The sequence below is a fragment of the Rhea americana genome, unplaced genomic scaffold (genome assembly GCF_003343005.1).
Source record: "Rhea americana isolate MKP2758 unplaced genomic scaffold, rheAme1 scaffold_0, whole genome shotgun sequence".
NCBI classification, from domain to species: Eukaryota; Metazoa; Chordata; class Aves; order Rheiformes; family Rheidae; genus Rhea; species Rhea americana.
Window position 1 is genome coordinate 17,727,398 of NW_028185037.1, and position 16,771 is coordinate 17,744,168.

The 16,771-nt window shown below is 38.4% G+C and overlaps 1 protein-coding gene across 4 annotated transcripts in view; it reads right to left on the reverse strand.

Annotated features, from left to right (window-relative positions):
• The window catches only part of ZFAT (zinc finger and AT-hook domain containing), an 89,535-nt gene that overhangs the window by 44,782 nt on the left and 27,982 nt on the right, over positions 1–16,771 (reverse strand). For 3 of the 4 annotated variants that reach the window (XM_085320713.1, XM_085320553.1, XM_085320629.1), the window contains exons 4-6: positions 12,328–12,501; positions 1,931–2,081; positions 198–1,663 (exon numbers count right to left, since the gene is read on the reverse strand). In XM_085320713.1, coding sequence (XP_085176839.1) covers positions 198–1,663; positions 1,931–2,081; positions 12,328–12,501 — 1,791 coding nt within the window. Of the gene's footprint in view, positions 1–197; positions 1,664–1,930; positions 2,082–8,451; positions 8,668–12,327; positions 12,502–16,771 lie in introns of those variants that run through there. The other variant, XM_085320784.1, reaches the window with a different exon arrangement.

Consider the following 16,771-nt stretch of genomic DNA (forward strand, 5'->3'; position numbering starts at 1 on the left):
TTCAGGAGATTTGAGTTCATTTCACACTGTTTATATAGCCCAAAGTAAATCTAGCTGGATCCCAGAATCCACTCTGAGCTACAAAATTATTACTACAAGTACATATAACTGTATCAAAAAACTATATACCAGAGCATGAAGAAGGCCACTATATAGCATTATAAAAAAGTAACAAATACCATCCTGTTGCTCCTTACCACAATATTCACATTCCAAGTCTCCATAAACTTTCCGTATCCTCTCACACAGCTCTGTGTTCATTTGTCTCTTCTGCAAGCTGTCCAGTATCTGCATAAAGGCAACAGCTCCACTCTGATTATCTGTTGTAACTGCGTTGGAAGAGTCTGCCTGTGAACTGCTGGTTGCATTAGAATCTGGTKCTGGCAAAGGATTAGGGGCTTCTGTTGAATTTTGATTTGAAGATTTATTTGTTTCTGATTCATTAGAAGAAATAGAATGATTTTTCTCTTCAGAAAGGTTCTCAGTCATTGCGTTGTTCTGATTTTGATTTAAACTTTTGTCTTCTGACAACAAAAGTTGGATTTCCTCACCCTGAATATTTACAGAACTGCAATGATTAACAACTTCTTCATTTCCAGGAGAAACTTTTAACTCATCAGGGGCAGAGGTACCATTTTTCAACATAAAACAATCTGATGCTTCACAGGRTTGAATATTTGGGGCTGCTATGTCCATTGATGCCTGACACAGTGGCTCTGCTACATTCTCTGCCAGAGGATGTTCAAATTCTAAGGAAGGGGTTGTATTGACCTTTAAGTCACCATTATGCTGACCATTATAGTTTACCTCTGCCGTCTTTGATTCGCCTTTACAAGTAGATGGTTTTGGTATGTTGTTAGAATCAGTACTYGTGATACTCATTTCATCTGCACTTTGTGCTAGCTGTTCACCAAGTGCTTCTGGTTGGATATCACCTCCTGGCTCAAGGAGGCAGAAACTTTGATTGATAGAACTGTTAAAAACAGAAGTCTCCGGCAAATCCACGTGCACGTCTTTGATGTGAGCACGGAGTCTTACAGAACTAACAAATTTCTTCAGGCAGACAGAACACACATATACAAAAGGGTGTTTTCGAACATGAAGCTCAAGAGCTTGGTATTTAGTTGCTCCATGACCACAGAGCTCACATGCAAAGGGCCTTTCGTCACCATGAACAAGCATATGACGGTCTCGATCCAGTTCATTTTTGAATTTGCGTTCACAAATATGGCAGTCATAAAGAAGCTGTCTTTTCCCCTCTCGTGTCATCAAGCGAAGCTCGTCAAAAACATCTTTCACTTTTTTGTCCTGAAGGTCATGTGTTTCCTTGATGTGCTTGATTAAATTTTTAACATCTGAGTACTTTTTTTTGCAGAAGCGACAATGCTGCTTAATTTTCTTGTGAACTCTTTCAATGTGGACCTTGAGATGGCCTTTGCTGAGACAAGTAAATGTACAATAATCACAGCTGAACTTCTCCCCTGTATGTTTTCGCATRTGAACATTTAGGTTGGCTTTGATTGCACTGGCATAATTACAGTATGAACACTTGTAAGGCTTTTCATTTGTATGAATCCGCAAGTGTGCTTGGAGAGAGTGTTTAAATTTGAACACCTTGTTACAGTATTCACATGTAAAAATCTTCAGCTGAGTTGGACCTAACCTAAAAAGAAACAAAACCAGTTATATTTACAATATTGATACAAAATATAGCAGAAGTTTCCTAGATGTTCATAACAGACACAAATGTTTATTTATTTTAAAAAGATGTTCACCACATGTTTTTTTAAATTCAACAACCGATGCATGGATTATGTTTATCTGTTTCTTTATTAAAAAAAAATGAGAGTATTTCAATTCCATGAAAATGGATAGAGAAGTATTTAATTCATACCCTGCATGACCATGAATATAAGGACTTCAAAACTACCTGCTTGATTTCATTGCCTGTTCATATGGGGTTTGCTGAATGGCATATTCTTGATACCCTCTTCGTTGTGATGGGTCTTGAACTGTTGTCTCTGGAGTTGTGGGTTCACTTTCTTGGGGAGTAGCCTCAACTGGGACAATTTTTGTGGCTCCTAGAAGAAAGAACAAAAAAAAAAAGTTAACTAAAAGTGACATATTAAAATGTATGTTGTCTATAATATACAAGTGTAGCCAAAATACTAACTCTGTAATCATTAGCTCAACTATTTTATTTTCTGTTGTTAAATTCATCTGCACAAAATGGCAGATATACTTCTGTCAGATGTACAGTACCTACACTGCAGATCTGCTTAAATAACATAAGGCTGCTGTCTTTACAGATTATTAAAGCTGCTTGAAGCCTACTGTTATAAGATTCAATTTTCAATAACTTATATCTTTAAAAAATGTTAACATTTCAAAATGAAATTTTAATTTTTCTGTTTCTGCCTCAAACAGCACCTTCTGAAAGACTTCAGCCAAGTTGTTTATTTAGTAAGTTCCATAAATAAGGCTGGGGAAAAAAGTCTCTGCTTTGTCTACATTTAGAAGTCTGGAAATCTTTTGCTTGAACAAATGTTTTACTACTTATACTTCAGAGCATGCTGCCATCATTCTCTCAGAACAAATGCATATGCTCCTAGTGCACCTCTCAGTCTCCATTAGAAGCACAGAGTAAAGGCGCTCTACTGAATGCAGAAAGATCAGATTCTGTCCCACAGAGATCTTGTATTAATTGAAGCAAAAATAAGCACATTTGGAGGTGTGATAACTAGATGGGTGTTCTTTATCTTCCAAACAGTTGGCAGGCAACGTTCAAGTCTGATCTGCAGAAATGCCAAGCATCCAAAGTTACCACTGAAGCTAATGAAAATTCATATAAATGTTAATTTGCACTGAAAAACCTTGAAAATCTTAAGTATTTTAAAACAAGTAGCTAATACTGATTAATCTCCATCCTTTTTAATTTCTTAGTCCATCTGTAACTCATCTAGGCATGCGTTAAATGGAAATGCCATTATCTTCATAATTTATATATATATATATATATATACTCACACATAATTTGTGAAGTCTTTGCATTCTCTTAAGAAATAGTACAGAAAAACTCTGAAGACAACAGAAATTTTGCTTTCAAAGTTGATACTGAGTAACGTATGTATACTGGCTAGTATTCAAACACCACTTCCTCCAAGCTCAAGAGCAGTGCATCCCTATGAGTAAGAAGTGCAGCAAAAGGGGCAGGAGACCTGCATGGGTGAGCAAGGAGCTCCTGGCCAAATTCAGGCAGAAGAAGAAAGTACACCAAATGTGGGAGAGGGGACAGGCTACTTGGGAGCCTGTACGAATGCAGTCAGAGTGTGCAGAGATGCAGTGAGGAAGGCTAAGGCCCAGCTGGAATTGAGTCTGGCAAGGGATGTCAAGGACAACAGGAAGGGCTTCTTCAAATACMTCAGCAGCAAGAGGAAGACTAGGGAAAACGTGGGCCCACTACTGAATGGGGCGGGGGCCCTGGTGACAAGGGATGCAGAGAAGGCAGAATTACTGAATGCCTTCTGTGCTTCAGTCTGCACTGCTAAGGGCAGCCCCCACGAATCCTGAAGCCTGGATATGAGGGAGAAAGTCTGGACAAGGGAAGACTTTCCTTTGGTTGAGGAGGAAAGGATTAGAGACCTTCTGGGCAGGCTAGACATCCACAAATCCATGGGCCTGGATAGGATGCACCCACGGGTACTGAGGGAGCTGGTGGGTGTTGTTGTCAAGCTGCTCTCCATCATCTTTGAAAAGTCCTGGAGAGCTGGAGAGGTGCCTGAGGACTGGAAGAAAGCCAATGTCACTCCAGTCTTCAAGAAGGGCAAGGAGAAGGACCCAGGCAACTATAGGCCAGTCAGCCTCACCTCCATCCCTGCAAAGGGGATGSAACAGCTACTTCTGGATGTCATCTCCAAACATGTGGAGGAGAAGAAGGTGATCAGGAGTAGCCAGCATGGATTCAGCAAGGGGAAATCCTACTTAACCAATCTGATAGCCTTCTATGATGGAATGACTGGCTGGGTAGATGAGGGGAGAGCAGTGGACGTTGTGTACCTTGACTTYAGCAAGACTTTTGACACTGTCTCCCATAACGTCCTCCTAGAGAAGCTCTGGAAGTGTGGGTTAGACGAGTGGACAGTGAGGTGGCTTGAGAACTGGCTAAAAGGCAGAGCTCTGAGGGTCGTCATCAGTGGTGTGGAGTCCAGTTGGAGGCCTGTGGCTAGTGGCATCCCCCAGGGCTCAGTACTGGGTCCCATCCTGTTCAACTTTTTCATCAAGGACGTGGATGAGGGGACAGAGTGCCTCCTCAGCAAGTTTGCTGATGATACAAAGCTGGGAGGAGTGGCTGTGCTGCCACTCAGAGAGACCTGGACAGGCTGGAGAGTTGGGTGGAGAGGAACTTCCTGAGGTTCCACAAGGGCAAGTGCAGAGTCCTCCACCTAGGGAAAAATAACCCTAGGCACAAATACAAGCTGGGGGCTGACCTTCTGGAGAGCAGCTCTGCAGAGAAGGACCTGGGAGTGCTGGTGGATGAGCCAGCAATGTGCCCTTGTGGCCAAGAAAGCCAATGGTCTCCTGGGGTGCATTGGGAAGACTGTTGCCAGCAGGCCAAGGGAGGTGATCCTGCCCCTCTACTCAGCCCTGGGGAGGCCTCACCTCAAGTCCTGTGTCCAGTTCTGGTCTCCCCGGGACAAGAGAGACAGGGAGCTGCTGGAGAGAGTCCAGCGTAGGGCTACAAAGATGATCAGAGGGCTGGAGCACCTGCCCTGTGAGGAACGGCTGCTAGAGCTGGGCCTCTTCAGCCTGGGCAAGAGAAGCCTGAGGGGGGATCTGATCAATGTGTACAAGTACCTGAAGGGAGGGTGTCAAGGGGACGGGGACAAACTCTTTTCAGTTGTCCCATGTGACAGGACAAGAGGCAATGGGCAGGAATTGAAGCACGGGAAGTTCTGTATGACCGTGAGGGGGAATTTCTTCCCTGTGAGAGTGACAGAGCCCTGGCACAGGTTGCCCAGAGAGGTTGTGGAGTCTCCTTCTCTGGAGATCTTCAAGGCCCGCCTGGATGCAACCTTGTCTAACATGCTCTATCTAGGTRACCCTGCTTGAGCAGGAAGGTTGGGCTAGATGATCTCCAGAGGTCCCTTCCAACCTTACTGATTCTATGATTCTATGAATGGATGGTAAGTGAGTGACCATATACTGAGTAACAAACAGAAAACAAGATATTGAACATTTGCTAACAGAAGAGCACCTATTCACCTTAGAGAGAAATATTACAAGACCTATAATTAAAGGTTGCTCTATAACCTAATGGGTACAAAGTAACCAGTAACATGGCACAGGAAATCATCTCTGATTTAAATACTAAAGTTAACAACTTCAGGTAAAACTGAGTTCATTTTTTCAATAAGTTTCTCCTTATTTTCTTTTTCTTGGGGATTAGTATTTGATCCCTTTTCAATTCACCTGATTAAAAGCTGAGAAAAAGTGATAGAACGTACTTTATTGATAGAGGAATGATTAYACAATAAGAATCAAAATAATTCGATAAAAAGACATAAATGAGAGTCTAAAAAGCCCAAGACAGGTGAAGTATTTTGTTTTTCAAGATTATTTTATGATTCTATGATTTTATTCACATGTAGTTATTTATAAAATGAAACACCTGAAGAGAAAAAAMTCCAAAGAACATGCATGAATCTTTCCTTTTACCAAAGGATGAACTTAAGATCATTATTGTTCCATTCAAACAACAGGTTTTTGAAGATGATATTCATAAAATATAAGCAATACTAGCATGAAGTCTACAAAATAACAACTTGCAATGGCCACAAAATCACACCGCAGAGCACAATCCAAAGAAAACCGGTTGGCCAGCACATCATCAAATCCATCCATCTCTTTATTTATAACCACTCAATTAAAAGAAAACAGATCTTGAATGGATATACAGGCATGGCTACCTTTCTCAAGCTTCCCATTTCCTGAATACCAGACAAAGATGCTCATTAAATGTTCTGCACTGAGCTGCCTCTGTGCTTTTCTGCCTTTCAGGATGTTTGAGGACTTCCTGAACAGCCTGATGAATTCCTTAACAGTTTTCTGCACCTGTGTAAAATCTGACCCATCTAATTTAGGTTATTAATGTAAGTATTGCCTCACCGGTAGTTTAGATATCTGGAGCGGAAGGAATGCTGCAGATTACCCTAGCACTACTACCTAAATTCTCTATCCCTGTGATATCCCTATCAATAGAGAGACAAACACATCTAAAAACCTAAAGAGAAAGGTCCAGTTCTTCTAACACAGAGATACACACACACATACTTGCTTGCAGTATGTAATCCAGTCCACCCATGTTAGGTGGTCACTTCCTATCCTGAGGAGATAAAGAAGTATTAAGAAACATTGCTTCCCTCCACTTGGGATGCTCTGTGAGAATGGGCTCCWACTTGACCCAGCCACAGTAATCTCTGCTGTATCACTATCTAATKACTAGAACATTTGCCCAGGAAATAAGAAACTTGGCTTTTATGCTCTACATAACCTAAYAGGTTCTAAATTCACCCATCCCACATCCTAGGAGAATGTCCTCAATGTTTCTGTCTCTAAAAGCAGACTTTAGCATATGTCTATGGAAAAGCATAAGAACAAGATAAACAAGATAACAGATCTCATTTTCATTAAAACATCATAGCTCAATAAGGAAGAATAAAGTTTGCCTGACTGTCACCCTAGAAAATCATTTCAAGAAGTCAGAGTATACAAATACTAAGGGAAAAGATAAAAATCCTTCTCCAAAACCCCCTCCTCTAGTCAAGTTACATTATTATTTTAAACTCAGAATGGATTTTATTTTACTAGACTTTGTCTTTTGCTTTCTTCTCTTCAGTCAAAATCATCAATTCCAAGTAAATCCGATTTAAGTGTAACAAGATTTGGGTTCCTCTTGATATTCTGTGAGAGCAGCTTCTACAGGTATCTATCACCCAGTGTGCCTCATCTCTGCTCAAACTCAGCAAAGCCTCTAATCTCTTATTACCTATGCCTTAGAAAAGTAATTTGGCCACCACTACAAACTCTCCAAAAACAAAGCTCATCAACAGTCAGGAAGCTAARCAGAATGGAAGGGATTATTAGGAGWGGATCAGAAACAAAGAGACATCATTAGGCCAGCATCCAAATTCCATGAATCTCCTGCAACTTAAGAGACTAGAGACAAAAGGATACAGAGAAAAATAAAAACAAAAATGGGTAACAAAAATAAAAATAGAAGTATTACCCTTGGAAAAAAAACAAGCTCAGGGACCTTGAGCTTGGAAAAAAGATAAATGAAAGAGGAATATGACAAAGACTTCTAAAATTAGGAATATCATGAAAGGAGAGTGTGAATAATCATCCCCTAGTTCATAAACCATGAACAAGGAGCAGTTCAAAGAAACAAACAGGCAGAAGGATTAAAATGAAACAGAAGAATGTAAACTTTCACCCAGTGTATAATTAAATAATGGAACAATTACTGCAGGATGTTTCAGAGACTGAAAATATAAATTCATTCAGGAAGGGATTAGACAAATTAGTGGATAGGTATTAAATAAAATGATCCAGACGCATCCACCAGCTCAATAGTTGTCAGAAGCTGGGATGCTTTATGTAATAAGTTTCCACTTCTTYCACTGCTAGCTACCTTTGGGGATAACTGATCTGGCTAAATCGACCTATAAGTTACAGCCATGTTATTCATTTTAAGATTTAAAAAACCCTCTCGGTTTAGGGCTTGGTCTGTGATGAAATAATTCAAGGGTATGAAGTGAATATCTATTTCTTACAGTCTCTTTTTGGATGCATTTATTTTTTCAGTTTCTACAATATCTTGAGAAAAGTGCTCCAAATGTATGCAACTCTTGCCAAAACAATTCTGCAATTGAAACCAACAGAAACTAATCCTACCATAACACCTTCCTGAGAAAACCTAATCTTCCTTTCCCCAAAAATCTTACACAATCACCAGAATAACAGCARCAACAACAATAAAAACTTTCCATTTTCTTTCAACTTACTTCACTGGGAAGTAAAACATATTTTAAGTAAGACARATAGAAACAGATCTGGATATGGTGGGATGAAGATTATGACCTCTTTCCACATAGCTGGTCATTAGATTGGCTTAGCTAAATCAAACTGTGTCCTATTAGAGAGACCATGGTAAGACAAATTCTGAGGTGACAGCTTAACTTCTCTTAACCTTACTTATGTTGCCGTTCCACAGCTGCTTTATTAACCAACAGTTAGTTTCTTTTCTCCAGCCCTCTTCCCAGCTACATGTTCATCATACCTTGGCACCAGCATGAGGGCTTATGCAGATGCAGAAGATGAGAGAAGGGGCTGGGCTAAGATCTAAACTGCTTCTCTCCTCCCAGAGATGATTCATTTTCTGATGTGATTTACCCTGCAAGTGCACTAACATCCAAGGGATAGGAATGCGTGGCCAGAGACTGCGGAGATAGGACAGACTGACAGTCTGCACTTTGATGGGCTTAGAGACTTGAATCACTGACTYGGCTGCTTTAAAAGGGGGCAGCCACTATCCTCCGACTTCCCCAGCAGCACCCACGCTGTCACCACTTTCCCTCTTCCCACCTGTGTGCGTGGCCCCAAGGCAGAATGGTTCACTAAGGAAAACCTGTAGGGAAAAACAACAACTACAAAAAACAGAGAAAATGAATATATGCACATATGCATTTACTTTACCAGTTTTAATTTTTCAATCTGTTTACCTGAGACAAGTACTAAGGCTGGTGCAAAAAAGGGGAAAGTGAACTGAGAAGTGAGAGACAAACAGGAAAGCTCCTTTGGAAACAGTCAGATACGTGCAGATATCACAAAGCCACAACAACAGGTCTGTGAGATGCAAAAGGAGCCGTCTTGTACAGAAAGGACAGTTATCAGCTTAACAAGGAGAGTTTTGTTGTCCCTTAGGTTCAAAATATTATGCAAAACAATGCTCTTCCGCTCCTTTCCTGCATCCCAAAATCTTCATGGGAGGAGTATCCAAGCATCTRTAAGCTTACAGCATGAAGTGGAGGAGGAAGAGAAAGCACTTGGCCTTTTAGGGATCTCCTCAGCAGAAACTGGGCAAAGAAAAAGCTGCACAGCCTTATGTTAAGAATTTTCAGGAGAAACAAATACAAATACTTCAGAAACAAGTTTCTAGTCAGCCAAAGATTCGTAGACTTGGTAAAGAGAAAAAAYAACTAGCATTATGTTATTAGGCACTTTAAACTATTTTTGTATTTTTCAAGCTCCACCAAAAGCTAAAAAGTCTACTGTTTTCCATCTTCTCAGGAGCATAGGACAAGTCTAGTAAATACACACAAGATGAATTTTAAAAATATTACAGGACAAAACAAATTAAATGTTAAAAGTAGAATCTCTACTAAATCATATTAACTGGGCRTGAATAATAAATGTCATTTTTAGAAACTTTCATAACATCAGAAAATTTAAATATAGAAAATGAAATACATAAAAAACAGAATATTAATTGTCTGGCACTGATTTACCTATTAGTCCTTAAATGAAGGTTATGAACAAAGTATCTGTCATTCAAAGCCAAGTATTTTTAGGTGCATATATAATTGTACTTGTTCACTTCCACCCTTAACTGAGATGTTAACAGCAAACTGTACTCCTTTTAAGCAGATACAAGGAGCAAGTGTTCATGAAGACAGTATTCTCTCTCTTTTTAAGGGCTTAGCGTCGCTCCAGCTAGGTCTAAAGGTTCTTCAATGACTGCAGGAAAAAGTTGCTACTTAAACTATACTTACTCTGTGGGTTSATACAAGCTTTCAGATTTCTAAAGCTGTAAATATATTACCTTTCATGTGTCCCTATCAAAATATTCTAGGAAAGGAAGGTGGAGTGAAATCAATCTTATCTGGCTCTCCTTTCTGAGAAGTAAGAAAATGACTGATCTGTTTGTTCAAAGGGATTTGGAAGAGATCGATTTAGTCATCATCTACTGCACACATGATGTAAAGCAGTCTCCCAAACCTAAGTAATACATGGTGAAATTATAGCAAGCAGTTAATACAGCACTCCTGAAAGCATCTTGCATWAAAGAAAGGAAGCACTGTCTGAGTATGATTATTTCCTCTATACTGTGAATAAAATCCAATGAATTCTTAAAGGCTTCTCTCTTTTTCTAATTGATAGAATGCTTATCTGACAACTTCTACATGATTTTATTGCATTATATACTAAAAGTGGTATTTATACACAGGTTTAACTCTAGATAATACTAATGCTTGCAGAAAGATAATAAATTGTAGGAGGTTACAGCAAAATATGAATCTGTAGTGATGTTTAAAGGCCATCTCATTTACTTGATTGAGGAATACTATTCTAACTAACTTGAARTTACCAGCTAGAATACATACAGAAAAATCACTGCTGTTAAAGACAGCTGTATTTATTATTAATAATAACTTATAATAACACTTATTATCCACAAATATTTTTGAAGTAGAAGCAGGTTGTTTTAACATTTCAAATAATTCAAAAAGCATATATATATATATAGAAATTGTCTGAAGAAAAGCGTTTACTAGATAGTAATTAAGGCAGCAGTTATCTTTTTTTCCTTCATTTCCTCTCCCTCGTCACACTCTTACTATATTTTCTTCACTATCTGTATTTAGTGTTATTTCGCTCATCTCTAGGCTGGTTTCCTAAGAAAATGAGACTCTGATTRTTCTATCTGCTATGTCTTTCCCCTTGAAAACTGTTCTGCTCTTTGACAGAAAGGTAGAGATCTCAAAGAAAAAGAAAAAYCCCAGAACCTTCCTAAGATTTCTAAGATTCAGATGCACCTGGATAAAGGAGATCTAAGTTACAGTGCTACTGAAATCCCCGAGAAAGGGGAAAACATACAAGCCCAGCAATTAGTACCCATGTAAGCCTCTTAACCAGCCATCACATTTTGCCTTTTGCCCAAGAAGTGGAGGCTACTGGAGGGCTGCTGCTCAGGTTGGGCAGTGCAATGGGAGCAGAATGGGAGGAGAAGCTGACTGTAGTGGGAAAGGAGCAAAGGAGTGGGAGACACAGCAGGGAAAACAAATCGCTTTGATGCCAAGTTTCAGYAGTTCCAAAACAGCTCACAGGTAACAGTAAAAATTTTCTTTTTCACTTCTGCACTCTCCCACCTTCCCCCATATGTACAATACTGCAAGGGGAACTTTTTAACAGCTCAGAATTTAAAGCCCAAAATCTTATGTTTCTCGATCAATGAATCTGAAATTGTCTTTTACTTCCTTCTAAGCAAATAGAATATATTTAGTTCAGTTCATCCAGTTTCCTCTACTACCTTCGCAAGTAGGAACACATTTTAAAAAATGAAGCCCAAGTGTACCATGGATCTCAATATCAAAAGATATTGAAGAACAACACAGTAAATCCAAACCTCCAAACGACAACGATAAAAATATAAATACGGCCTAGTCAGTCTGTAATTTGCAGGGAAAACTACTATTCAGAAATGCTAGCAATAATGAAGAGGAGAATGGTAAAGGCTATAAAGCTGAAAATGATGCAAGATAACATTAAAAGGGGATTTTTGTCAGCCAAGTATGAGACTTTTTTTAAACAAAGAGTCAAATACAGGCCTAGTTTTAACAGTAACAGTTTGAAATTACGTCAAAATCTTTTAATGAAAACACACAAGATAAATTTATAAATGAAGAATCTTTTAATTATTACATAGAAATCTTACTTGATTTCCAAAAATATGTTATATGTATTAGCTTCTATGGCCAAGTGTTCTCTGTCAAACTGCTATCCTAGCAGTTTGCAGAGAGAATAGCCGTACTACTATGCCACTGTACAAACCACACTGGGCTGTTTGTGTTTTCCTAACCAGATTTACAGTTATGCTAACGATAAATGTAAATCAAGATCTGAAATAAACAATGCTATTAGGGTAGAAGAAATACTTTCCTATTCCTTGGTCACTGATATTTTCAGCTGCTTCTTTAATACCATTCATGGACAAAATTTAACTGATGTTAATGCAGATAAATACAGCCAGGCCCACATAGTCCTCTCCAACCTTTGTCACAGCTATGAAGAACTGTAATGGTAGTTCTAAAATGATGAATGGCTGCCAGACTCATAGATTCTACATAAAGATAACCAAATTAAACTAAATATTTTATTTTTCAAATAATAAATGTCCTAAGCAGTTGTTAGTCTTAGAATAATGAGAATTTAACTACCATCAGCATGAACAAAACCTGATTTCTTTACATAATGGATGATTCTGATTACCTGGAATAGCTTCATGGGCTGTCAAAACCACACTTATAATAGGATTTTTAGCTCCTGAAACCTGTTCAGCATCCTTAGTTGATAGAGTTTTCTCTGCTTTCTGAATTCTGGGCCTCTTTGGAGGTTTTTCTCGCTCGTCTTCCTTCCTGTCAATGTCAACGTCAGAATCATTACCTAAAGAGCAAACATCAGAAAGAATATAACTATGTACAAAATAAATGCAGTAACACAGTTGCTAATAATATAGAAAGAATTAGGAGACAATTAATACTACTATAGAAAGAACTATTTGTCACAAAAAAATAAAAAAGTGGTGCTGCATGAGTCCCTAAAGGCAACTATTTTTTTCTCTCATTCGTAGATCCACTATGACACTCATATAAATACAGAAAATACATGAAATACAGACATTTTAAAAATAAAGTATTGGCTTCTCGGAAACACTTACATTCCTAAATCATTCTTAAAACCCACAGGAGCTTTCTACAATTTCTCATGCTTTCGTCATTCATGAAYGAAATATTTTTCTCCTTTCTATACGTAACTGTTCTGATACCTTAGGATTATTTCTCCAAGTAGCTTATTCATTATCCATCTTATTTAATAGAAAGTGCTCCAACAGCCTCTCTGTTTTTCCCACTGTTTTTCTAAATCAATAGCTAAAAATGTCGGTTCAAGAAAAATTAAATTTCAAAACAGTTCTGTTTTTCAATTGAACTCTTGACATAAAACACTGCTTTCTGAAGACTTGTGCCTCTAAATCACCCCCTATCTTTTGCTGCTCAGAATGTCTTCATCCTCTTAAAGGAGACATCTTGTGGCATCACAGACAGGACCCAATAACTAGAAAGCAACAACACTCATCTGAAACAAGAAATTAAAAATCAGTAATCAGCTAAGTTGTTCCTTGAAGCTATTTTTTCCTTAAAGCAAATGAGGGATTCACTACTGATATTCTAAAAATAACTTTATAGAAAAGGAGTTATCAGAATGAGAATAAAAACTCAGGGTTGCAAACTTATACAGAAGTATTTCTTTACATTAGATTAAGAGGTARAAAATACAGACTAGAAAAAAATTCTTTTTAGTAAATAAAGGCATTATGCAAATGTTCCAGAGGTAACGAGTAAGTAAAGGAAAAACTGATTTAAAGAAAATTATAAATGAACCAAATGAATTTTGGAWTTTTTTCTGAATCTGAAGCAGCTGACAGTCTCCACAGTAAGTCATTTAATGTATATTCATGAAGTGCTGTAGCTGTTCTACTGAGATAGGGAAACAATATATAAATATAAAATAGCAACAGCAAAGCTGCAGTGTGTCAGTTGTTGTTTATGAAATACAAATAGCAAAAGTAGTGGCAAGATATGCTACATATATTAAAATACATGCTATATTTTAATTTCAGTAATATTTTGTTAATATTTAACTGATAGTTAAACAAGCCTGTCTCGCATGATCTTACCTTACTGAAACAACAGTTTAAAGAGAGCTGACAGCCCCTTAAAAGAAATGACAGGCACAAGCACAAACTAGTAGCCCAGTTTGGTCAGAACATGTTGCTAGATCACGAGCCAAGATTCACAACATCAGACTCAAAAACAAAAAGGAAATTAAGTGTGTAGGAGCTAGGTCAGATTCCTAAGAATTGGAATACAAAAGAAGAGAATAAATATATAGTGTCTGTGCCGAGCCACAAAGTAAGGGATGCAAAGGAGAACAAAAATCAATCTCTAATACAGTTACATTACTAGTAAAAGACAGACAAGGAAAGGGTTAGGTCTTTGTTCATTAGAGGATAAAAGCTATCAACACAGAAAAGAGCAAAGTGCTCAAATACTTTTAGTGAAGATTGATGCAAAAAAAAACCACCATGTGCAATCAGGCGGTCAACTTTAACTACCCAAAAAAGGATAATGTAGCAAAAGCACAAGAAATGACAAGCCAGACGTTAAAGTACGTTAGGCATTTTCAAATTGGCCAAGCATATGTTTATTCTAAGACAGTCAGAACTGCTTCACATYATCCCAGGGAAACAAAAGTTGTTCTTCTTTACTAAGGGTGGGATTTGAAAGCTACAATCCAATCAGTTTACTACGAATTCCTGAAAATTATATTAAGTTAATCTTTTTTCTACACCAGATTTGTTGATGGGAAATAAGATTTCACCACATTCTGTACTAAAAATTCAGACACATTCCATCACTTAAGTATATCCAGTACAATTTTTCCCTTTATCGGGCATCTTTTTAGATGTATCTTCAATCTAGGACAAAAAGATCTGTACGATGAGATGGAGAAACAAAGTTCAGGTGGAGATGTAATCCATAAGGCCAGTACAAATAGCTACCGAAGGCAAAATTACATCAACCAAGTTGCTGCCTGCCATTCCTGCTTACTTTCAGAAATGGAAACAGGAAAGAATTTTATGTAATTGGCATCTTGCTCAYGAGTAATATGTAGTCAACAAGAAACGCAGGACCATGCAAGACCTGGAACAAAAAGTACAGCATTTGCTGATAAGAGTCCAGGATGAAGGAATCATCCAGAGACCAACTCCCAGTCAAAAAAAAAAAAAAAAAAAAAAAAAAAAGGCTCTGAAAAGCTCAAGTATCACTAGTGACCTTTTCACTTGACAGAATTTGCTGAGGTTTTCAAGTCTTCAGAGATTTCCCTGGATCTGATGGCAAACGTAGCAGTTTCAAAGGCTGACTGCTTCCTGACAGAGAAGCACCTGTGTGCTTTTTTAATAGATTCTGGTGGTGCGATTTATTAGCATGCTAACATTACGTGACTACCTAAAACACGGATGAATGCTCAGCATGCGTTCCTTAAAGCCTGTATCCCAGGGCTGACACGCACGTCAGTCTTTTCTGAGAAGCATCTAAACTGTGTCTCATCATTTTCCAGATGACTTTTCTGTAGGCAAGGAAGGAGATGCCTTCAACAGTAGATCTYGAATGAAGGCAAAAATTAACACACTAACTCAGGTGCAGATCTAACCAGGCTCAAGCCATACCTTCTGGAACCAAACCTAGCATAAGGTTTCAATATTACCCAATGTGATTAAATATGCCTTCAACAAAAATGAACAGGACAAAATTCTAGATTCAACAGGAAGTCTCGAGCGCTTCAAAGGATTTTTAGTAAAGCAAATCTTAACAGCCGCGGAATCCAGAGYGGCTCCAACAAACTTCATGCAGGAGTACGGGGGAGAATCTACCCAGGTGATGTTGACACCTCTCCTCAGAATAACATTTCTGAACAAGAAGGGTGAAGGAAATTTCTAGCAAGCTTTTGGCAGAAGCAGCACACCTTACAGTATAGTTTGTCAGTTCTTGCACAGCTTACCATGCAATGGGTAGTCTTCACACAACCCTCCAGCTGCCACAGACCACATTCAAGAAAGAACCAAGGTCACTGCCTGAGCACATTCTGGGACTGCAGCACAAAGCATRGTCAGGCTTAATGCTGAAGGCCCCCAAAACACTGCCTTTGGCAGGGGGGGTTGTTATTATTTTTTATTTCCTTCAACTTTCTTGGAATTGCCTGTGCTGAACACCACAAGACAAGGGGCATTTGTAAGTTTGTTTATTTAATTTAAGATTCAACAGTAATTTCTGCAGTTAAGGTAGCTTCACAGAATGTCCATTTTGAGGTAGGTGGGATCTCTCCAAGATCTCTCAGTGTTGATGCTCCTCCACAATGAATACTAGATTCATGATCTATTACAGATGTTTTCCTTAACACCATTTCAAGAAGAAGAACTTCTTATGATGCTGGATCTACCAGTGATCCAAGATTTCAAGATTTATTAAGAAATCAAATTTTCCCTGACACTCTTTTCAGATCTTCCAAGTCTGAAAACCAAGACTATTTATGATTAAAATGTCACCTTTTTAGTAGCAGCAGGGGAAAGACAGATTGGACCTTCTTACTGGAAATGATGTCTGATGATTTAGTCAGAAAAGCCATGAGAAGGAAATAAGAAACGGGGAAGGGTGAAGTGGAGAAGAAACATAATGGACTGGGGAACCCAAACAAACAAGAACCAAGTCTGAAGGTTGAGGCTRTTGAGAGCATTCCTCAAACCACTAAAAAAGAAAAGGAAAAGAAGGTTCAACTTGTCCAGACAGTTGAGAAGAACTGAGAATATGCTCTAACCCCAGCATGCCATATTTTTGCACAATGATTTGAGGATTTAATTTGGCATAAGGATTTGAATGTGTGCATGCCCTAAGGATACTTACAGCTGGAGAAGGTTTTGGGCTAAAATGCTTTGTGCTGTGCTGTCCATCTTCAGTAAACATATAAACATATAAACTTTGGCAGTGCAACCCAACCCTTGCCAAAATTTATATTTTGCATCAGAAAAAACATTTKCAATGTATAAGTCAGCTTTCCTTTAGCATAAAGTATACTGAGACAGAAAGATGTTTACAGA